Raw genomic sequence first — 24,466 nt, 5'->3', positions numbered from 1 at the left:
GGTTATCCTCAGAACTGAAATATAAATAAATGGAGTAAAATTTGTTTACAAGAAATGAGAGTTAGCAACACTGCCTAATGTGTTTCCACTTGTTGGTACAGTATAAGATGCACTAATGTTAGGTGGTTGTGTGTATGTAAACCATTAAAACGTTTATATTGCATCCTATGACATATCAACAGAGGCAAAGCATTACAGTGAATCTTACAGTATATATTGTACCAACAAGGGGAAACACATTCTAGGAAAAATCACTTCTTATAACAAATGCCCATGTAAGGTTTAATGTGGTGTGTGTGTGGTGTTTTTGGGGTTTTTTTGTATAAAGTTGTAAACAATGGATACTATTAAGTAAGTAAGTAAGTTTCTAATAAAAACAAATCATCAAATGCAAAAGGATCTGAAACCAGTAGTATATTGGGGTAAAGGTGTTTCACCATGTACCCACACACCATTCTGTTCAGTGTAGAAAGCTTACTTGGTTTAGCTGTAATGAAACAAGCTTCTGTTTTGTTACTCTTTGCAGAGGGGGCAATCAGCAAACCATTGTAGAGTAAATACATAATTGTACAAATCCTTATATAACCAGTTGCTCAATCCCTTAATTATTTAAAGTATGAACTACAAATGGTGAAACAAAATACCCTACCTAAAAGCTCACATTGCCTTGCTGACCATGGGGCTTGCAATTTCTTATTGTGATGCATCACGTTACACACTTACACTTGCCTTTTAATGCTGTTCTTGCTGAAAAGGAAAACATAACGAGGAGATGGCCGCTAATAAAGACAGTGTTAAAGTTGCTGTTCGTGTGAGGCCTTTCAATAAGGTGAGTGGAGCCAGAGGTTGTTTTTTTTTTTTATTGTGTATGTAGATAATTTATTTGCAAATAAACTAATGCACTACTCTTGTTTGTTTGGGATGATAATGATTGAGGATTACTAATGTTAAGTCACTTTTTATACATTGGTGCCTCATTACTCCATTCAGAAAGGAGCTTGAGTAATGTGAAATATGTATCATATTTGTGTTTTACAGCCATAAAATGTATGGAGCTCCCACAAGATGCATGTACGATATTTATACTACGGAGTTGTGTTTTTATCGTAGTATGATCTCATGATAGTTTTTTTACTGAAAACTAGAAAAATTACTGTTTTCATTCAGAATCTGCATATCTTATGATTGAGTTTTATAGTTGTGGATAAATCTAATTTCAAATTAATAGTTATAATTTTTTTTTTTTTTTTTTTTTTAATGGCGCTGTTGGAAAGTTATCATAGTGTCATGTACAAACAACTAGAAGTTGTTACAATATGATGGGAGGTCCACACACATATATATATTATATATATCATATATTATATCCACCACACCACCCATATATACACACACACACACACACACACACACACACACACACACACACACACACACACACACTAGCCTGGATATTGCATTTTATATACATACATGTTATTATCTACACATTTTCATGTACATTGCGTAATGGTATCCAGGATCACTTCCTGTCCCTGCGCTTCCCGTAAGGGACCGGGCCCTGAACGAAGATCTTTCTAGGGAAACTAGTTATGGCATAAGTTTTTACCATACATCTTACTATTTGGTTGGCACTATTATATCAAGTAATACTATTTTAAACAACCAATAGAGCAATACAATTCCGGATACTGTATTTTAAGTGGGAATTGATGTGACAGGATCTCACTCAACAAATTTCATTGCAAACCTGTTGTTACCGTGTTCTCTTTTTATGTTACTGAAAAAATACTTTAGGGCTTTAATCTGGCATTTCTTCTGGCTGATTGGTGGCAGCCCAAAAGAAGAGTTTATCGTGACAACATGTTTAAGGAAAGACACATCGTACCTTGTTTGGGTATGGCCTCATGCAAGTAGTCTGTCAGGAGAACTGCAGGCATAATAAACCTGTATCAAAGCTAGGACCGCTGCTGGGTATAGCCCGGCATATAAAACCCATCCAAATGTTATTTTAAACGAAATCTGACTTTAACCAGATGGCACATGGAAGTAACAGTAAGTCATGTGTTTGTTGTAAAAATGCTCTAAGTATTTTCTATATTTTTTTGTTAGAGGGAAAAGGATGCCAGCAGCCGGTGTATTATTTCCATGAACTCAAACACCACCACTATCTATGACCCTCGAAACCCACAGAACAGGAAGACCTTCACTTTTGATTATGCCTACTGGTCCCACAGTGAATTTATTAAAAGCAAAGATGGGATGCTTGTTCCAGGAGAACCAAATAGCCGCTATGCTGACCAGGTAAAAAAAATTAAGGCCAATTGCCCATCCATATCAAATGTATGAAGTAACTCATTTCCCCACATTGGAAAATCTGGCTCATTATCTTATACTTTTTTTTTTATTAAATGAAATGATACAGCTGTTTTACATGTATTAAACATTTTGTTTCAACATGACACCAATCTGCTTTTTATAATAGTGTGTAGCAATGAGGATAAAGGGTATAATATAATATAACAGTTTTACCCATTCCAGTTTTTAGTGTGTGCTCAATAAGACACATAAGTCCTAATCAGACAGAATATATAGGCTCACAAGAAAATCTGGAATTGCTCAAACTGCTATACAGTTACACAGCAAGTAGTTGAACTCTATAATATGCCACATGTTATTTTTAGCTAGAAAATACTATCAGAATGTCATGCAAAGTTGTCAAACCTACAGCAACATGTCAGGTTTGACTTGTGTAATGCTCTCTCCTGTAGAGGAAGGTTTACCAGGACCTTGGCCAAGGTATGTTGGAAAATTCCTGGCAGGGGTACAATGCCACACTATTAGCCTATGGACAGACCGGCTCAGGAAAAAGCTATTCCATGATCGGCAACACCGCTAACCAAGGCATCATCCCTGCAATCTGTAAAGAGCTTTTCAAAGAGACAGGAGAGAATCGAGACAGCAACAGACTGCACCAGGTATAGAGTGAACTCATGCAATCCACATGCTAACACCTTTTCAGTGACTCATTGATGAATACATATTATAAAATGCTTGCCCCCTTTTTAATAATAACAACATTTGCGAGAACAATTTAGTAGGTAGAGTATAAATAGCCTTGTCTGAACGCTATTCCAGGGCTGTATCATAATGCAAACTAAGCCATTTCACACTGGCTACCCAGGTCACAGTCCTGTGTAGTGTGAAACCACATACCTGGGTCCCAGCAACCCACCTCAGGATGTGGGTCGACAGGCTTTGACACGGGTTGAGCAAGACAAAATGCATGACGGCCATTCGTAAGCCAACGAAATAACAAAGAGCCACGTCTGCGTGAAGGTTTCACTTCCACAAGGAACGTTTCTGTTTATTCCGTTTAGCCCTATTTTTGTTGCTTGAGACACAGCACGACCCAGATTGCAGCAGGGATGTAGAAACATTTGCTCTAATCAACATTTTAGCCCACAGTTCAATCCAGAGAAGCGCCCGTAACAAGCTGCTTCCGGGGCATTGGTAGGCGCATTGGGCACTTGCGTCTGTCACCCAAGTCGGCCCTGATTTATGAAAAGCACTGTGACACCGTGACCTGACGGGGTAGGTTCCAACCCAGATAGAGCATGCCGGTGTGCAAGGGGCTCTAGACTGTTGCTAACCATGTGAGCGGACGGGTTGAACCTGCTGTCATTTGTAACTTTTCAGATCCACTGTCTATGCTGTTGCAGACGGTTCATTATCAATATGCAATGGGGTTAACACCTGGTAACTGTAGCTTTGTACATGTCATTACCTGGCATTCATTACACTCATTGAGTATCATCGTGTTGGTGCACCAGATCTCTCAAGCATGTCACTTGTTTTTTAAAGGTATCCTTTAGCATGCTGGAAATCTACAACGAACAGGTAAATTATTACCAAATTATTACCATTACACTGTTACCAGAATGATGCCATTGTTGTCGTTTTTTTTTTTTTTTTTTTTTTTTAAATCTACACTCAAAACTAAATCTGCATTTGCTTTTGTTCAGTAAGGTGTGGGGTTTAAGGCTGTATCTCTGTTGAATGTGTTTACCAGTGAGCTAAATACTTTATGAATATGGTTTTAATTAAGGCTTTTTCGGAGCAGTAAGGAGCACAGCGCAAACCAGTACCTTATATAAAATACAGCTTTAAACCGGCTCAGTTTCTAAAATATTAAATATAACATCAGGAATTTTAGCCAAGCTGCAGGTTGTACACTGAATGAACCATTCCCACATTTTTCAATATCAATAAAAGCAAACAAAACTTCACTTGCTGCAAGGTGGTTGACTTGCTATCTAAAAGCAAGGCCCCAGGAGGACTGAAGGTGCGGGAGGACCAGCAGCGTGGCTTCTACGTGGAGGGGCTGAAGTTGGTTCCCTGTGAGAGCTATGGGCAGATTGAGAGACTGATGGAGCAGGGAACCAGGGCCAGGACCACTGCTTCCACCAACATGAATGCCTGCAGCAGCCGCTCACACATGGTCATCACCATCCAGTTAAAGCAGGTGAGGATGGGGCTTCACAAAGCTCTTGGTTACTGCTCAGTTTGATTAGTGATACATTCCTTTGCATGTAACTGCTAACCCATGAAAATGTTTATATTTATTCTAAAAAGCCATGCTGTCTAGACAGTTTTGTATATTCTAGCATTCAGGATGAAGAGATAGGAAAGCCATTTCAAGTTTGGAAGCTCTTTAGTAGCAATTCTTATAATCCTTACAAGGACAGTAAGTCTTACACTTAGCAGAGACAAGAATCAGAACAAACACACAAGGGAGCAGACAGAGTGAGAAAGAGAAGGGTGGTGTGTGACTCTCACACACTCCGCTGCCATTTAAGGTGGCACTGACACTGTTTACTGAAATCACATGGAACAGGTACAGGGGAAACAGACAAGTCAATACACCATTTACACAACTATTTACATGTCCCGGAGCATTTAGATAGTGCCACTAGCCAAAACAGTATGTCCCATCATGCTGCGCATTGTCACTCATGCAAATGAGCCTGAAGCTGTGTTAATGGGGAAGCTGTCTGACAGGTGGCAGTAGCGTGTGTGAGCCGCTGGCTTGCTACAATATGTAGTTGTGTACCTGGTTACTGTATATTTGTAGTTTGTGTGCCTGGTTATTGTATGTGTGGTTTATGTGCCTGATTACTGTATATGTATAGTTTGTGTGCCTGGTTATTGTATGTGTGTAGTTTGTGTGCCCAGTTACTGTATATTTGCTTTCTGCTCAAAAGAAAAACACACTACTCCTTAAGTTCACGATCCGGAAACTGAATATGTTTCTGTGAGTGGGGCCAGATCTCAACCAGAGCAGTGGGACTGCACTGTAGATACTTACATTGATAATGGTTATTGGTGACAATCAAATGGTTTTCTTTCTGCAGATTTGCACAAAGGAGAACCTCACAAAGCAGTCAAACATTAACCTGGTGGATCTGGCAGGCAGTGAGCGGCAGAGGTCCTCTGGGTCTGAAGGAGATCGTCTCAAGGAAGGCACAGCTGTGAACCTCAGCCTGACCACGCTGGGCAACGTGATAAGGTGAGATGAATTGGGAGGCTTTCATTGGGGCTATTGTCAAACTAACTGTTGTGTAAAGTAAAGCAGAACCTACTTATGAAAAGAGTTGAGCAGCCACATTTCTGAAGTGAGACGGTTTGAAAAAAAGTCCTCAAGGGGTCGAGCTGTAATTGTTATCTTGTCTAAAGCTGTGGTTTTGTATAGGTATTTCTCACTGTATTGAACTGGGGTGATGCATGGGGTATGCTTTAGGTGTTCCCAGCTTGTCTGCCTCACTGTGTTCCTCTGTTCTCATCCCTGCAGCTCTTTGGCAGACGTGGCAGTGGGAAGGAAGTCGGTGCACATTCCTTACAGAGATTCAGTTCTGACTAAACTGCTCCAGTCAGCGCTAGGGGGCAACAGCCGAACTGTCATGGTACATCCATTGCTGCCCTAGCCCTCTGATTTTAAAATTATTTTAGCAGCTCTGTGCCATAGCAGTGAGATTAGGGGTTGAGAAATTACACTGAACAAAAATATAAACGCAACATGCAACAATTTCAAAGATTTTACTGAGCTATAGTTCATATAAGGAAATCAGCCAATTGAAATAAATTCATTAGGCCCTAGTCTATGGATTTCACATGACTGGGAATACAGATATGCATCTGTTGGTCACAGATACCTTAAAAAAAAGATAGGGGCGTGGATCAGAAAACCAGTCAGTATCTGGTGTGACCACCATTTGCCTCATGCAGCGTGACACATCTCTTTCTCATAGAGTTGATCAGGCTGTTGATTGTGGCCTGTGGAATGTTGTCCCACTCCTCTTCAATGGCTGTGTGAAGTTGCTGGATATTGGCAGGAACTGGAACACGTTGTCGTACACGTCGATCCAGAGCATCCCAAACATGCTCAATGGGCGACATGTCTGGAGAGTGTGCAGGCCATGGAAGAACTGGGACATTTTCAGCTTCCAGGAATTGTGTACAGATCCTTGCAACATGGGGCTGTGCATTATCATGCTGAAACATAAGGTGATGGTGGCGGATGAATGGCACAACAATGGGCCTCAGGATATCATCACGGTATCTCTATGCATTCAAATTGCCATCGATAAAATGCAATTGCGTTCGTTGTCCATAGCTTATGCCTGCCCATACCATAACCCCACCGCCACCATGGGGCACTCTGTTCACAACATTGACATCAGCAAACCGCTCGCCCACATGATGCCATACACGCTGTCTGCCATCTGCCCGGTACAGATGAAACCGGGATTCATCCGTGAAGAACGTACCTCTCCAACAAGCCAGTGACCATCGAAGGTGAGCATTTGCCCACTGAAGTCGGTTACAACGTCTAACTGCAGTCAGGTCAAGACCCTGGTGAGGACGACACACACGCAGGTGAGCTTCCCTGAGACGGTTTCTGACAGTTTGTGCAGAAATTCTTTGTTTGTGCAAACCCACAGTTTCATCAGCTGTCCGAGAGGCTGGTCTCAGTTGATCCCGCAGGTGAAGAAGCCTGATGTGTAGGTCCTGGGTTGGCATGGTTACACGTGGTCTGCGGTTGTGAAGCCAGTTGGACGTACTGCCAAATTCTCTAAAACAACGTTGGATGCAGCTTATGGTAGAGAAATGAACATTCAATTCTCTGGCAACAGCTCTGGTGGACATTCCTGCAGTCAGCATGCCAATTGCATGCTCCCTCAAAACTTGAGACATCTGTGGCATTGTGTTGTGTGACAAAACTGCACATTTTAGAGTGGCCTTTTATTGTCCCCAGCACAAGGTGCACCTGTGTAATGATCATGCTGTTTAATCAGCTTCTTGATATGCCACACCTGTCAGGTGGATGGATTATCTTGGCAAAGGAGAAATGCTCACTAACAGGGATATAAACAAATTTGTGCACAAAATATGAGAGAAATAAGCTTTTTGTGCATATGGAAAATTTCTGGGATCTTTTATTTCAGCTCATGAAACATAGGACCAACACTTTACATATTGCGTTTATATTTTTGTTCAGTGTAGAATTCAGGCTAAGATGAATTACTGATATATTCTTACAAACAGAAATGCACTAAGATTAACAAATGTATTTTATTGGACATACTATATAGTGATAGTGGTTTGCTTTGATGGAGATGAAGGGATAAAAAGTAGAGTAAAACAACTGTCCAGAAATAGTGGCATGTGTCTTCTCATATAGTATGAAATATACATTTCTCAGATTGCAACTGTCAGCCCTGCAGACATCTGCTATGAAGAGACTCTCTCCACTCTGCGCTATGCAGAAAGGTGAGCTTCAACGGTGCTTAACCTCTGCATGAAACCCATTCATTACCCATCATCAACTACCATTAATATTACCAAACATGACATTTGACAACTGCATTGCAACATGACACAACCTTAGTCTACTGTGTTAATCCTATCAGGCAGGATAATACACTAATCTGTAAGAAACAAAGGAAGGAAAGGATTGTTACATATACAATGTGTTCTGTCCAGTGTGTTGATTGAACAATTGTTATGGTTGAGATACCCATAAGTAGTACCACAGTTTACCTATGGATTCATTACACCATGTTCTGTCCAGGCTTCTGCAGCCACAGGTGAAGTAATATGCCCATATCCATAGATCCATCAATCCACCAGTCCCACCAACATGTCTTTACCGAGTCAGTTGGTTATGAGTGTGTGTACATTGGGCATCTGTCAACTAGGTCCTGGGCTGGGAGTTTGTTTCTACTGAAAAGACTGTCACTCAGTGTCATCCTGAGCTAGAATCAACCATGTCTTTTAGAAGTTATAGAAAGTGATCTGAAAGCCTGGTTTGATGCAACATTTCAGGACCAAGAAAATCCAGAACCAAGCTGTGATTAACGAGAGCCCCAGTGAGAGGCTGGTCAAGGAGCTGAAGGCAGAGAACGGCAGGCTGCTCCTGAAACTGAGCAGACTGGGACAGGATGGGAGAGGAGCGGAGGATGAAACACGTACTCACTTACAAGCACCATTAATCTACAGCTCGGGACAAAAGGGTTGCATCTCCCTATAAAATTAACTGGGTTTGCTTCATCATGTTGAATTAAACCTGCTGAATAATGCTATGTTTACATATTGAATTACATACTGCTTTGTAGTTTTCCAGTAGACTTAATGAAAAACTGTCAAAAACTGAAAAATGTGATACTGTACTACTATGGCCTCCAGTAGACTTTTGCAATATCATTTTGTAGTTTCTTTGATTACATGATCTAAAGTATGTTCATGTAGTTTTTGTTTAGTTTTTTTCAAATTATGTCTAGGCTATTAGATAATTTCTAGGTTGTGCAAAACTTTTGGCCATGGCTGTAAATGTGCAAAATAATTAGATATAGCGGCTAAACATGTCATTATTTCTTTTAATTTGTATCTGGTATTGAGCCTGGTGTTTGTTCTGTATATGGCTCATTTACCGAGCGGGTGTATGATGCAGACCTCTGACCTCATTGCTGTTTACAGAGGGGTTGCGTGAGCTCCTGGCGCAGAATGAACTGCAGATCCAAGCAACCCAGGCACTGTGGCAGCAGCACCTCGAAGAGGCACACAGGGATTGGGAGCAGCAGTACACAGCTATCACCCAGGTATGGAACAACGGGAGACAAGGAATGGGAGAGGCTAATAAAGAATAGGACCCCAACATTCTGGGAAGGTTCAGTTTCATGACACATCCTGTTATTTTCCCCCCCCAGTTAGAACTTCTGCAATCTTCATTAAACCGGTGCTTCAATATTTATTGTCACCCTGCTTTTTAGTATCTAAAATAATGAGTTTATATTCTATTCAAATTCCTGTTCTGAAAAGTAAACTCTTTTCAAATCCTAGGAGAGGCGGATGATGCAGGCCTTCCCTTACATATTAAACATCAATGAAGACCCCCAGCTTTCCGGAGTGGTTAAACACTTTATCCAAGAGGGTAAGCCTTGCCTTTTGTAATGACTTAATTATTTAGCAGTTTTGTATATGCAGTATATTTCAAACCGTATCATGTTTAAAAAGTTTCTACTCAGATAAATTGTACATTTAATGATGTAAAAAGCTACCAAGAAACAACTTCAAATATGTATTGTAATGCACTTATCCTAAGTTTGAGCAATTTTACATATTTTTTTGCATTCCTGAAAAGATTGAGTTTACAAATATAGAAAAGCAGTTGAAGGAGTTTGCCATAATGGGACATAGCTATTGGGTTGCCTTGAATCCATCCCTGACAGTATCCAATGCTTATCACGTCTTCAATGCTGTTCAGTTAACATTGTTTTTGGTTTTGTTCCTGTCTCTAGGTGAATGGGAACTAGGTCTTTCTGACAGAGCTTCTAATGCAATAACAGTGAAAGGTCTGGGGTATGTGAACACAGTCAGAAAAGAATAGCAGCAGATGGAAAGGTTAATGGCAGCTTACTGTATCTAGCAGGCTCTTAAAAAAGATCATAGCATAGGAATAGATGAGTCATTTTTTTGACACCGGTTCAGTTTCTTTCTGCTAAAATCAAAGAGACATGACATTTAACAGCTACGGATTATTATATCCAAGCAGTGTCCAGTCTGCCTTCTCTGGTAGCTAGGTGATCAAGCACCATGTTGACCAGCAGGGTAATCGCCTTGCTTGTGATGGCTTTAAAAACTCAAGTAATCATTCCTGCATGAGTATTACATTTATATCCATGTACTTTAGCCACATGAATGTTTATTTCCACATTGTTTTCTTTTTTAACGAAATGGCATGGTTGTGATATTGCTTTAAAAATTACAAATATTATATTGCAACTGTTTATCTTTTCCAGTTCTGAATGATTTTTGTTTCCACTGTCAGCATTCTAGATAAACATGCTACCTTTACAAATATTGATGGAAGAGTTGCCATAGACCCATGTGGAGAGGCCAAAGTGATTGTGAATGGCACACCCATCCTGAAAGGCACTGAGCTCAAGCATTTGGTACATTTAGATTTTTATTAAACACAATGTTCATGGGATTATCCCATCCATTCATTTATCAATAACCATAAAAAAAGAATAATATGAATTAATGGGAGATACTAACCTAAAATGATAAGATGCATGATGCATTATTTTGCCTCAGATAATCTGTTCACAACAAAAACGTACGATCGAGGGAGAGAGAGAGAGAGAGAGAGAGAGAGAGAGAGAGAGAGGAGAGAGAGAGAGAGAGAGAGAGAGAGAGAGAGAGAGAGAGAGAGAGAAGGATTCTCTATATAAAAATGCTACAGGATGCTGATTCTGTTTTGAAATATTTTACATTAAGGTCTTCTAAATTGCAGCAATACTTTTAACACAGGATCGGATTATATTGGGTTCGAACAGTACCTTTCTGTATATTGGCTTTCCCTCTGAACGCAGCGACGAGGACTGGGGCAGATTGGACTATGACTTCTTCCAGTCAGAGCTTGCCATGGCAGAGGGGTTTGACATGGATAAACTGGGTGAGCCAGAGGGGGATGACAAGGAGGATGTGGGGACACTGTCCCAATTTTCATGTTTACCATTGTTTCAGCTATTGTGAAAGTGTTAAACCTTTCATCTAAAAATGTGTAAGAAAGTGTACTCACCGTGTCCACTGTATTAGGGTAGTCTCCAGTCTTTGTGCTGATGGAGGCAGGCGGTCTCATGGCTCATTCTTTAGAAATAAATGCATGGCTTGCTTTTCCCTGCAGATACCAGTAGTAAGAATGGCAAAGCCAACCCAAGTGTGCTCGCAGTATTTCATGACTATATCAAGGTGATGCCCATGGTGACTGAGGCAAACCAGATGAGCCAAGAATTAAACAAGGTACCAAGGAAACATTTTACATTGAAGTACAGTACAATGAAACACTTAGGGCAAGCAGCATTTTAATATTGTATATTACTATGTGAAGCAGGCGCATTAGATTCATTACAATATATTTCTAAACACCTGCTGCCTCAGCATCACTTAGAGCTTCATGTGATTCTCTTGACACAGTGCTCTTGATATCTTGTTTTTTTACAGGCTATGGAGTTTAAGTTAGAGGTCAAAAACTTGGCAATGTGTGACTCCAAGGGCCATGATCTGGAAAAAGAAATCACAGTCAAAGTGACCCACAAAGAAACTAAGCAGGTAAGATACCAGTTCAACTTCTTGAAGTACACCTTAACCAGGCAGCTGTATCAAAAGCCTTATTGCTTATAACAATAAATGTAATTTATGGATCTGTAGCCAATTCATGCTAGTCCAGCTTTAAAACAGTGTAAACACAGCGTGAGAAAGAACTAGAATACAGGTGCGGTGTATTAAGCACTTATTGCTTATAACAATAAATGTAATTTATGGATCTGTAGCCAATTCAGTAGTGTTTAGTAGTGTCACTAGAGGGCAGTAGAGACCTGAAATAACACAATCACCTATAGGGACTGAACCTTTAAAACTAAATATTTCCAAGTGTTGAACACTGCAGCAGCCAAAGCAAAAACAACAGCTGGAGTACTGTAGGCCAAGAAGGAATAAGAAAAATGTTTTGAGCCAAACACGAAAACAGGAATATAACACATAAAATAGGAATGGTTGCCAGCCCCTAGCATTATTCCTAGGGCTTCTGATCTTTACGGATACAACCCCCAGTCTATATCCAATAAATATCAGAAAAATACCGGAAATGGTTACTCAATTCAAGTTGATGTCACCCGTTGCCATTTAAAAAACAAAAACAAACTTAAAAAAAACAAAAACAAACTATGTTTCCCAGTGCAGTTGGGCAATGTCCCTCCTTGACTTTTGTCTAGCACTGATTCCTTCTGAATACTGTGAAGTTTAAACCCACCTCAACTACTGAGTGGCAGCAAATTCTACTGGAGACTCTGCTTGTGAGATTTAAAACGAGATTACAATTAGAACGCTTGTTCGCAGGATTTAAAGCTATATTACAGCTAGATAGAGTAAAACAGAATTGCAAATTGTGGCTAAATGTAAAAAAAAATGCCTAGACAATGTCATACATAAAACTAGAAAATAGCTAAAAAATAAATACATTTAAAAAACCGCTGAATGAAATTAATAAAAAACGAAAAATAGAAACCCTAATTATTCCACAGTGTAAAACTGTTCATGATTCAATTGTAAAAATAATAAATATAGCATAGCGTAGTTCGGGGGGCATGTAGCTGGGGATTGCTAATATTCTCAAATTCCTTATTTAAGCCCTGATCACCTGCACTACCGCTGTCTAGTGTCGAAACCCTGACTGGTGGTGTACTCCTTACTTTGCTCAAACCTCTACTAAGATTCCTTCAATATCGAAGAAAAAGAAAAAAAAAATATCTGCAAGCTTATCTCCTTCCAAGTGAAAAAACCTTCTGGATATGACTTTCCTTGAGACTCGGACGAGTTCCTGCCTCAGACTCCTCCATCAGTCCGGCTCTGTTCGATCTCCCGACTCTCCTCCTCTTGGTCTAAGCCTTCTCCAGCCCCACTACCAGGCCTTCAGCTAGGCAAGTGTGGGGCTCAAAGCGAGGTTCCGTCAGCCATCCCTAGCTGCAGCTTCATTATAAAGATTGGAAGACACCTAAGCTGCTGAAAGTCCTTTTTGATAACTATCCCCGTCGGGATTGTCTCTCTTTCTTCCTTATTGCTAAGCTTTTTCAGCTGAGCCGATCCTCCCTCCCCTCTGCTACTCTTGCAGCGCACGCTCCTGCTACACAGCCACAAGATCCTACTAACACAGCGCCCATTGCCAGTGCTCCCTGGACAGCCACAACATCTGCTGCCGAAGTCACCCGTCTCCTCCGTTGGGTCCACATGCGTTCCCACCTTGAACATGCTTAATCAGATGAAGGCTCTTCTTCAGCCTATTATCAATTCTCAGTTAGCCCTCAGCCCCCTTCCACCTCTTCAGCCCCAGCCGCCATCTCACCCCTCCTTCCGCATGTACCCTCCGTACATCCATCCCAGTTCCCCCCTTTACCTTTCCGGACTTCAACCTCGCCTCATCTACGGAGTTAGGTTCCCCCTCCCCTTCTGCCACCTCAAGCCATTCCATTGCTCCAGAAAATTAGAAAACAAGTAATTGAAGGCAAGGACGTCAGCCTCGTCTCTATCCTCATTGCCTCCCCCGAGTTTCTGGAGTGCTTGATTGCAGAGACGTCTCAGTCACTCTTAAGTCCCACAACCCATGGCTCAAAAAAAGCTTCTCTGTAGGAGAATCTATTCTTGCTTTCTCTATTTACCGCGATATCCTCTGTTCCGTCCATCCCCACAGAATACATGAGTTTTATCAGTATCTCTTCTTCATAGTAGAGCTGTCTGTGCGCTACGGGGGCATCACGTTCTACGATATCTGAGCTAACGCCTGCAGCGTGTGCGTCTCTACCGCTCACTCCACCTACTTATTCCCCAAGGCAGCAGCCAGTTCCTTTAAACCCAGCTTTCACTCTATAATATCTCTTCTAGCCTCTTTTAGCTGCTCCCATCCATGATTCAGCTCCACCCACCAGATCCCAAGTGCAAGACATCTACAGCCGCCCCATCGTGTTCTCCAGTGGCAAACAAATCTAATTTTAATACGTCCGCCTGCCTTAGTCGGTCCTGTAAGAATCTACATATCTGCAGTTTCTGCAAGATATATAGATTTGCAGTTTCTGCAAGATATGTAGATTCACCCATTCCCAGTCCATGTAGATACAGTGGCTTGCGAAAGTATTGACCCCCCTTGGCATTTTTCCTATTTTGTTGCCTTACAACCTGGAATTAAAATGGATTTTTATTTGGATTTCATGTAATGGACATACACAAAATAGTTCAAATTGGTGAAGTGAAATGAAAAAAATAACTTGTTTAAAAAAATTCTAAAGAATAAATAACGGTGCGTGCATATGTATTCACCCCCTTTGCTATTAAGCCTCTAAATAAGATCTGGTGCAACAAATTACCTTCAGAAGTCACATAATTAGTTAAATAAAGTACACCTGTGTGCAATCTGATCTGTCACATGATCTCAGTATATATACACCTGTTCTGAAAGGCCCCAGAGTCTGCAACACCACTAAGCAAGGGGCACCACCAAGCAAGCGGCACCATGAAGACCAAGGAGCTCTCCAAACAGGTCAGGGACAAAGTTGTGGAGAAATACAGATCATATCCGAAACTTTGAACATCCCACGGAGCAACATTAAAGCCATTATTAAAAAATGGAAAGAATATGGCACCACAACAAACCTGGCAAGAGAGGGCCATCCACCAAAACTCACAGACCAGGCAAGGAGGGCATTAATCAGAGAGGCAACAAAGAGACCAAAGATAACCCTGAAAGAGCTGCAAAGCTCCACAGCGGAGATTGGAGTATCTGTCCATAGGACCACTTTAAGCCGTACACTCCACAGAGCTGGGCTTTACGGAAGAGTGGCCAGAAAAAAGCCATTGCTTAAAGAAAAAAATAAGCAAACACATTTGGTGTTCGCCAAAAGGCATGTGGGAGACTCCCCAAACATATGGAAGAAGGTACTCTGGTCAGATGAGATTAAAATTGAGCTTTTTGGCCATCAAGGAAAACGTTATGTCTGGCGCAAACCCAACACCTCTCATCACCCGAGAACACCATGGTGGTGGCAGCATCATGCTGTGGGGATGTTTTACATTGGCAGGGATTGGGAAACTGGTCAGAATTGAAGGAATTCTGGATGGCGCTAAATACAGGGAAATTCTTGAGGGAAACCTGTTTCAGTCTTCCAGAGATTTGAGACTGGGACGGAGGTTAACCTTCCAGCAGGACAATGACCCTAAGCATACTGCTAAAGCAACACTCAAGTGGTTTAAGGGGAAACATTTAAATGTCTTGGAATGGCCTAGTCAAAGCCCAGATCTCAATCCAATTGAAAATCTGTAGTATGACTTAAAGATTGCTGTACACCAGCGGAACCCATCCAGCTTGAAGGAGTTGGAGCAGTTTTGCCTTGAAGAATGGGCAAAAATCCTAGTGGCTAGATGTGCCAAGGTTATAGATACATACCCCAAGAGACATGCAGCTGTAATTGCTGCAAAAGGTGGCTCTACAAAGTATTGGCTTTGGGGGGAGGGAGAATAATTATGCACGCTCAAGTTTTCTGTTTTTTTGTCTTGTTTGTTTCACAATAAAAAAGATTTTGCATCTTCAAAGTGGTAGGCATGTTGTGTAAATCAAATGATACAAACCCCCAAAAAATCCATTTTAATTCCAGGTTATAAGGCAACAAGATAGGAAAAATGCCAAGGGGGGTGAATACTTTCACAAGCCACTGTATGCCCATTCTTTCAGCAAAATGACAGTCAAAGATGCTTCTGCTTTCCACCCCGTCAATGTTCATGCGCTCGCTAAAGCGCTTCAATCTCATCCTGATAAGCTCTTCACATCCTACCTAATCAATGGTCTTTCAAATGGTTTCCACATAGTCATTTCTCAAGTTCCTCCCATATCTCTCATTTGTCAAAACCTTCATTCTGACATTTCAGAGCCACAAGTTGTTAGTTCCCTTATTCAGGTAGAGGTCGACAAAGGCTTTATGGTCAGCACCCCCCCTAACCACTTCCTGTATTAATCCCATAGGCATAGCTACCCGTAAATACTCCTGCAAGAAGTGCCTCATCATAGACCTCTCCGCTCCCTGGGGCAGCAACTCCCTCATATCAAGTGACGAATCCACTATATAAAGCTGTGCGATGCTATTATATTTATCAAATTCGCCTGGCTCGCTAAGCTGACACCTCCGATGTATTCAAGGTGATGCCTATGCACCCTTCCCTCCCTCACCTTATTGGAGTCTGCTGGCCAGATAAGTTTTATTTTGCCACTCAGCTCATCTTCGGCTGCCACAGTAGCCCAAAAATATTTGACACTCAGAAGCCCTCTGCTGGTTACTGCTCAATACCTACCACGTTCCTTTCCTCCTCCATTTGATGGATGATTTCCTGCTTATTTCCCACTCATGTTCGATGTTCGACTAAATCCTATTCTCAGAAACCTCCTTCAATCTGCCCAGCATTACATGTCTGCAGCCCTCGTCCCTTCTTCAAGAGCTTCCTACTCCACAGCCTGGTCAGCATTCTCAATTTTCTGCGCTCAGCATCAGATTCATCCCATTCCCTTCAACACAAACTGGATCCTGCCGTTTTTTAGTCCACACTAGAGACTCGCTCCATCTCTCCCCAGCATCTATGAAATCCTATATCTCCAGAATACAATACTACTACCCTATGATGTCCATGTCCTCTCCCTCCATTCTATCTATACCAGCAGTTCAACTGACCGTCCGCGGGATTATTAAGAGCACTCCCCACCTCACCCTCCCATCTGCCCATGTCAACAGACATTTTCTGTTCACTCATTCTTACACTTCAGAAATGCGGCTTCTCCCCCTTTGAGGATATACTAACGGAGATCATCTGTCTGTCAGCCTTCTTCAGCTTCCTCAGAAGCTCTGAGTTCACCGTTTCCTCTGCTTCCAGTTTCCCAGCTACTGGCATCCGCCTCTATGACATTTCTGCCATTCCAGACTCCCATTTCATCATTTGGCTGCACACATCCAAGAACGATCAGTTTCGGCATGGTCAGTTCATTCAGCTGTCTAAGATTGAATCCTCCACCTCTCCACCCTCATCTCTAGAGCAGGTCTCCCTTCTCAGCTTTACACCCTTCATTCATTCCGCATAGGCTGATAAAGAACATGCGGCGCTTCTGCAGTGGATTCCTACATTAACTCATCTTCCTCTGACATAGTAGCAGCCCATTCAAAAATTGTTAGCATGCCTGGAGTGGGGGCTGCCTGTCCGTCAGGCTTACCAGAGGTTTTCCCCTGAAAAGGTTTTTTTTTCCTCTCCACTGAGCGGTGGGCACACACAAGTCACACCTATTAATAATTCCTAACCACCTCTGTGTGCCCTGTTGTCCTTCTAGTCTTTTGTATATGTTATGCGTTGGCATATGTTCTTTTTTATTGTCTCATGGTGCAAGTGTTTCATGGAGAGACGGGGGTCCATACTTTGGGGGGCAAGTGATCGCACTTCCCTGACCTCAGGTCCAGGCATCCACCTACTTTCCTTCTAATAGGGGGGGATCTCACTGCCATGAGTCAGAGTGGACCCCCGGCCACTATCACAGCTCATGTGCTTATCTTACCTCACCCAGTGAGGTGCTGTTCTATGCATCCCTCTCTTCGGGACGTGGCTGCTTTACGCTTCCAGCCTTCGAGCCCCATACTAACCTGCATGCTTTCTCTTTACTTCAGGTCCCAGGCAGCACAGAGTCTCGACCGGTCAATCACGGGGTTTAACGTGCTCCCCTTTACAGAAGCCTCAGATGCTGGGTACCCAGGGTCGGCCCCTCTGTCCTAAGTCCGTTCCTTCAGCGGCACTCTGTCCTACTAACTGCTCTTTCTGCTTCCTCTGGCCTATCCTTACATACCTGCAATTTATATGAAAAAACATTTTAATCGTGGTGCTGATAGCAACTGATATTAAAAATAAATAACAACAACCTCATAAAGATAAATGCAATTCTGTTACACTGAGACTGCTAACATTTCAATGTCCATAGTCTGCCTGATAGGATAGTCCTCGTGTCTTCTAAATTACCACCTAAATTGTCTTTAAAAGTAAGTAGTGCATGTTATTATTGCAGAAAAACTACACAGTTGTGGGAGATAATTGCTTCTGTTGAGTCAAAAGAACAGCAAGTAAGCAATCTTGTATATGACATCATAGGCAGACACTTCTAAGTGCTTTATAAAGTACAAATATTGAATGGATCTAAATCTGAACGGTTCCTGATCAATAATTCCATTATTGCTGATGCTTAGGCCCTGGTTCAGCTCATTGGTTTTTAAAGGTTAAATGATCACAGTTAGCCGATAGCGTGTTTGAATGTACAGTATTTCTTTACCAGTTTCCATCGTTTTTCTCTTCCATCCCATTTTTATTTGTTTGTTTTCCTAAAGGTTATTGAATTCTGGGTTAATATATATATGTATATATATATATATATATATATATATATATCTATATATATATGCCTAACCTCTATATATATATATATATATATATATATATATATATATATATACCCACACATATATACACACACACACACACACATACATATATATATATATATATATATATATATATATATATATATATATATATATATATATATATATATATAACATTTTTTAAGAAATGTGGAAATGTATCTTTATTGTTGATGACTGGTGGAAAAGTGTTTCTAAAAATGAAGAAATCTAAATGTAATCATGTTTAGGTGTGGGTGTGGTCCAAAGCAAAGTTTATAAACAGGAAGTTTCTGATGGAGGAGTTGTACCAGAGACACGTGGAAGAGGACACTGTGTGTGTGGACAGGGAGAAGGATCCGTTCTGGGACCCAGTGGACTGTGTACACTTAGGAAGCGCTCATGTCTGGCTGCAATCTCTCGCCTTCTGCATCAAACTGGAAGAACAGGTGGAGTTCCTCAACTCAGAAGGCAGGGAGGAAGCCATCTTACAAATACACCTTGTCCCCTGCACTCCCACAGGAGAGTGAGTACCATTGAGTTAGTTTAGCTTTCTCTCGTTGTAACACATTAACTCATTTCAAATGAACAAAGAGCATACCAAGCTGTTGACAAAACAAACTCTGTTTCTTGGTTTGAAAGAAAGTGTTTAGGAGGGACAAGCTAAAACATTAAAGATTCTGTAGCATTCAAGGTCCTCTGTGGTCCATCTAGTTTTGAGAGCAGGGTCAGCCATGCAAGTGTGGTCTGAATCCAATTCATGCTACATTGCCGATCTCATTGGGCTTCATTGCCAGGTGCCTAACACAAGCATGTTGCTAGGCTGGACCATTTCGTAGCTTGGTAGCATCAGTTTGCTTAGATTTGGCAGGAGAAAAGAGGCGGTTGTTTTGGCAGGTAGCATGTGTTTTTCAGTCCCCATAATTGGTACATTCTAAGGCGTAATTCAAATAGGACATTTCAAATTGAGTGGGTTACCCTGTCTCCTATGTAACTGTATGTCACTGGCTTCACAGAGTACTAGGAGAGGATGACATCCTGATAGACCCCACAGAGCTGCTGGGCAGGAGACTTGATTTCCAGATACATGTCATCCAGGGGTTTGGAGTGAAGTGGCTTAAAGAGATTACAGATAGGGGAGTTCAGATTGGGTAAGTATTATGTCTTCTGTGAGTCAGTCTGTTAAGAGAAGTGTCTCTAATCAAGGAACCGTTACTTGGGAACATCAAAAGGTTTTTTTTTTGATGACAGCAAATGCAACATCTTATTACATTTAGTTTCAAGGTGTATATTCAGGTAATTTTTATCTCAAATTCATGGGACAGGAGCAAGGGCCCTGGGACTTAAAATAGGAATTATGTGCTTGTGACTTAAGGAAGATGACATACTTTCTCCTTGGCTCATGGAGAGCCGCCCTCACAGAGGTGAGACCGAACTGATCGGCCTCCAAGGCTGGGAAGCAAGCGCTACTTCCCCCAAGGGGAAAATGAAGAGAAGTTCTAGAAGTTGCCCTGACTATCAAGGAACTGCTACGCTTCGGGAGATCGGCACGGCCAGACCGTCGAGATAGAGCCAAACGGGGCAACAGGAATTCTGAAATTGAGAAGGAAATGAACATGCAAAGGGTTCAGAGAGGAACACTGGCATAGATGAAAGCAAGTGGTTAGTAAAGAATACAGGGGTTGCCCCCTGACTTGGGGAAACTGCCCTCTCACAGGTGAGACTGAACCGATCGGCCACCAAGGCTGGGAGTATGCATGCTGCCCTCAGAGGGAACCTGGGGTGATATAGAGAGATTGTTAAGATAGATTTGGCCAGGGGGTCGCTTTGGCTCTCGGGGAAGCCTCCTCGCGGAGGTTGAGACCAGCTTGGCTGGGCCTAAGGTTGTTAAGTGATCGTCGCTTGCTCCCAGAGGGAGACCGTTGCAGAGGTGGCGCTGCATTTTGGAGGAGGAGGAGAGGAAGGTGGAGAATGCAAAAAGCAAGACAAAGAATGAGTGTGTTTGACCCAGGGCTTAAACACAGAGATTAATTGATAGATTGGCTGCTCCTCATCTGCCCCTGCCCCCGAACCGCACTTAATGGTCACAATAAAGCTGACATATAATTATATAAGATCAATACTCAGGAGATGAAACAATGTATTATGACTTTACATTATAACTATTTGTTATCCAGATTAGATTTAAGTGAAGTCTAGGTGGGGACATGAAGATATAAAGATAATTTTATTTATAAATTATGTAACTAAAAGAAGGCAGTCAGAAGATCAATATGAATGTGTAGCCACCAGTGTACATGACCACAGAACGAAGGACAAGTTATAAAAAAACAAACGGCAGCATGCCAGAACAGCTGTAAGGTCACTGCCTGGTGTTCACTACCTGACTCCTGCAGGGCAGCTTGTTGGAGGATTTTCAGGGTAAAATTATTGAGTCCTTGAACATTGTTTAAATGTTGGAACTACTCAGAAATAAATATCAACTGAAGAACGCAGGGGGAAATAAAATGATCTCTTCGGATAAGAATATGGTATAGATTATTAGTGAAACAGAAAAACAATGTGGATAAATAAAAAGACTAACAGAATGACATTTTGTGTGAAGAGGTGTTGCCTTCAAAGTTTAGGTTTGCACCCCTCGAAATCCAACATCCTAGGGTCAGCACGGGCTACATGGATGAGGCACTTCTTCGTTAATATGTGTACTAGCATGTGGAACAACTAGTGGTTGCCATTGAAATGTCTTTCTGATGACGTGTCATAATGTTAATATACTGGTAATAATATTTTAATAAATACTAGCACTTTTCTGAACTTCAAAATACATTTTCAAGCACCTTAAAATAGGTAACACATGTAATACTAAAACACAGCTAACGTTGTAATTAAAACAAACAAAAATAAAAAAACACACAGAGCTAAAAGAAAAAACTAGTATCCGGACAGAAGAGGTATTTCACACCTTGATTGTTTTAAATGTATAGATTTAAAAAAGTTCTACTGCAGCACACAAGTACCTCCTGTTTATAATAACAGTTACTAAAATAAAGACATGCAAAGCTGCTTGCTAACTAGCGTTTTGCTTGTTTGTAGATACAGTGTATATAATCACTCACACGTCTTTTACACCGAATGTGTTTGGAATCATATGAATCCCACGCTGGAGCACAAGACACACTTTACAATGCTGAGTGTCTCACAAGACTTTCTCAATTATCTGCAAACAAATGCATTAGTCGTTGACCTGTGGGGACTCCAAGGTAAGACCATATCAGAAATATCTTACATGAAAGTGGTTTATTCTGTTACTGTTGCCTGGAAACTAGACTTAATTATCCCAGTTAAAGTTAATTGAAATAAATTAAAGTGAGTGAACCCCAGTGTCTCAATATGCATACAATAATCCTACAACTCTTGAACTAACAGCTGGGTGCACAGAAATGGCTTCTTCCATGGAAGGTGTGACAGTAACTGAGGAAGGAAGCGTCATTATTGATGATCTGAGGACATCCGTGTTTCACAGCACAATGGTATGTGCAGATTGACATTAATAATCAACTCAGCTTCTTGTGTCCAGTTTCCTTTGGCACAGAGAAATGTATTGGCATACATATTTCCTGTTGAGGAAATTTAAAATACTGTTCTTTTGGAATTTAAGTGTATCTTTCTTTTGCATATATCAATAAGAGACTAAGTAAATTGTCCTCGGTTGTAAACCGCCTAGTTAAAACTAAAGAAAAAATATATAAATAAATAAATAAATAAATAATGAATTTGATTTCATTACTTCTGTCTACAGGAAATTAATGGAAACCATCTGCCTGAATTGTACACTCGACTAACCAAGTTAGAGCAGGAGACTGAGCTTCTGAGAGATATCAATGAATCCTTGAGAAAAGAAAATGCGTGTTTAAAACAACAGTTAAAGAACACAAGTACAAAAGAAAGTAAGTTGTCTACTACAAATAAGAGTGGCAGGTCCAAATTCTTACACCAGTATGCCAATAAACCCACATTCCACAGCATTTGAATTGTATGTAGTGAGATTATGGGACGACAACAACAGCTTTTAGAAATGGCCCAGCCTTTTTAGAAGCTGTACCACATCAAGAGTTCACATCCAGGGTCCTTGAGTGTCTTGCCTATTAAAGGCAGAGTTAGGGAGCCAAAATAAGAGACTGTTTAACCATAATTATCAAAGCCTGCAAACCAGATCCTCTGCAGCTCAAGCACACCCGCATGGCTGGTCTTTGTCCTCCAGAGGCCAGTAGCTCCCTGACATCCGCTCTTCTGGATGAGAAAGGCAGTTGGTTTGATCGTGTGTTTGGAGGATTCCCACTGCCCTTCAGTTCTCCTGAGCTGTTGTAGGGAATTACTACTTTGATAAGAGTTTGAAGTCCACTTGCAAACCCCCTCCAAAAACATCTAGTAGGTTAAGCTCAGGCGGTAAAGCAAACCACTTGATGCGCTTCTTTTAATTGAGGAAAATGGTTTTTCAACAGTGATACTCTCTTTGATACCCTCAATTTCAGTCCTTTCTATTTTAATGTAGATTCTGAGAGTGAGTCAAAAAGAGGAAATCATCACAGAATTAGCAGCAGTTCCTCTCAACCTTCTCTCCTGCCTAAAAGAACGGACAGCAGGGGGAGCTTACGCACAGGCTGTGATGCAGAGTTTGCCAAAGCTCTCAAGGTCTTCTATCAGAGCATGAGCAGTGTGGGCAGACAGCTCCAACAACTAAGACGCCACAGGCCAAGTGTAGGTTGCAATAACTTAAACATTCAAATCTTTGCATTATCATAATTTCTTATCTTAATGAACGTAATTTATTTTAATTTGAACCAGTCTATATACATTTGATTGCCATGTTGCATGTTAGTTAATTTTGAGATCATGCAAGAACAGCTAAGAAAATAGCAGCTGTCAAGGAGTTAGTGGAGTTTGCCATCATCCGAAACAATTACCCAGGTCAACACAAGTGGAATTAGTACAGTACATGAAGATGATGTACAGATTGGCAGTGTAGTGTATGTAATTAGAACTTATTTAAATACTCATTGCATAGTACACAAGTTGGTGTTACGTGATTGAGCAAACTTCAAATCACCTTAATGCAGAATGTTTCTAACACACATTATGCTGATCGCTGCTGTACAACAGTGCCAGCTTTAGCCCTGTGTCTGTAATTAAACAGGAGGAAGATGACTTGCATGGGTTGCAACTGTTTACAGAAGAGCAGACAAAGATGTTGAAGGGTTTTGGAGAGCAGCTTGAGCTCTGCATCAGCACACTAAAGCAGGATGTGGCAGCCATTGTGAAGAGAAAACGTGAGAGGTCTGGAATATGGTGATTTCTACCTGTGTATTTACACTTGTTCCAAACTGTGACAGTGATAAAACAAAAACCCATGGACAGTCTTGTTGTGCAACTCAGTACATGACAAGCAGCCTGCCAGACACCCAGATTTGGATTCTGGGAAAGTGTGTAGGAGGCCATTTAAGGAGTCCTCTGCTTTTAATTAATAGTGGAACAACTTGCTTGACTGTTCAATTGTTAGCTCACACCCAGAAATTAAAATAAAAAAAAACACATTTTTACTGAACCAACAGAAATGGAATGAGCAAAGGCAGGAATAAGATTCATATTAAACTCATTGGCATGGAGGCACTTACTGAAAGGCCTAATTTGTTCATATGCTAGTGTTTGAAGGTTTAATAATGATATGATTGGTGGGAAGAACATCTTATTTGCAGAATGTAATATCTTAACATTTGTAGGGGAGGGGCTGTCAGTACAATCACATAGCTGAAGTCTGAACTGCAGAAACAGGTCTACCCCAAAACATTTAGTAAATAAAAACTGTTACATTGAAATAAGCTCTT

The 24,466-nt window shown here is 41.2% G+C and overlaps 1 protein-coding gene across 1 annotated transcript; it reads left to right on the top strand.

Annotated features, from left to right (window-relative positions):
• The first annotated feature begins 772 nt into the window (after positions 1 to 772).
• On the top strand, positions 773 to 22,952 carry kif28 (kinesin family member 28). Its single transcript, XM_041249382.1, has 20 exons — positions 773 to 829; positions 2,113 to 2,304; positions 2,772 to 2,978; positions 3,865 to 3,900; positions 4,301 to 4,525; positions 5,415 to 5,569; positions 5,852 to 5,963; positions 7,763 to 7,830; positions 8,386 to 8,528; positions 9,037 to 9,158; positions 9,400 to 9,490; positions 9,858 to 9,918; positions 10,388 to 10,511; positions 10,873 to 11,017; positions 11,249 to 11,364; positions 11,566 to 11,673; positions 18,836 to 19,110; positions 19,601 to 19,735; positions 21,678 to 21,844; positions 22,846 to 22,952. Exons 1-20 carry the CDS (start codon positions 773 to 775, stop codon positions 22,950 to 22,952), a joined length of 2,646 nt encoding a protein of 881 aa, XP_041105316.1.
• Positions 22,953 to 24,466: the final 1,514 nt, after the last annotated feature.

This window comes from Polyodon spathula, chromosome 5 (assembly GCF_017654505.1).
Source record: "Polyodon spathula isolate WHYD16114869_AA chromosome 5, ASM1765450v1, whole genome shotgun sequence".
In the NCBI taxonomy this organism is placed as follows: Eukaryota; Metazoa; Chordata; class Actinopteri; order Acipenseriformes; family Polyodontidae; genus Polyodon; species Polyodon spathula.
Note: the sequence above shows the minus strand (reverse complement) of the source record. Positions and strands in the feature narration are given on the sequence as shown.

Bases quoted from the DNA above. Each gene is read 5' to 3' on its own strand.
- kif28 (XM_041249382.1), top strand. From the start codon at position 773: ATGGCCGCTAATAAAGACAGTGTTAAAGTTGCTGTTCGTGTGAGGCCT. The intron at 11,365-11,565 runs GTACCAAGGAAA...GTTTTTTTACAG, and splicing joins TGAGCCAAGAATTAAACAAG to GCTATGGAGTTTAAGTTAGA. The intron at 21,845-22,845 runs GTAAGACCATAT...TTTGTCCTCCAG, and splicing joins TGACCTGTGGGGACTCCAAG to AGGCCAGTAGCTCCCTGACA.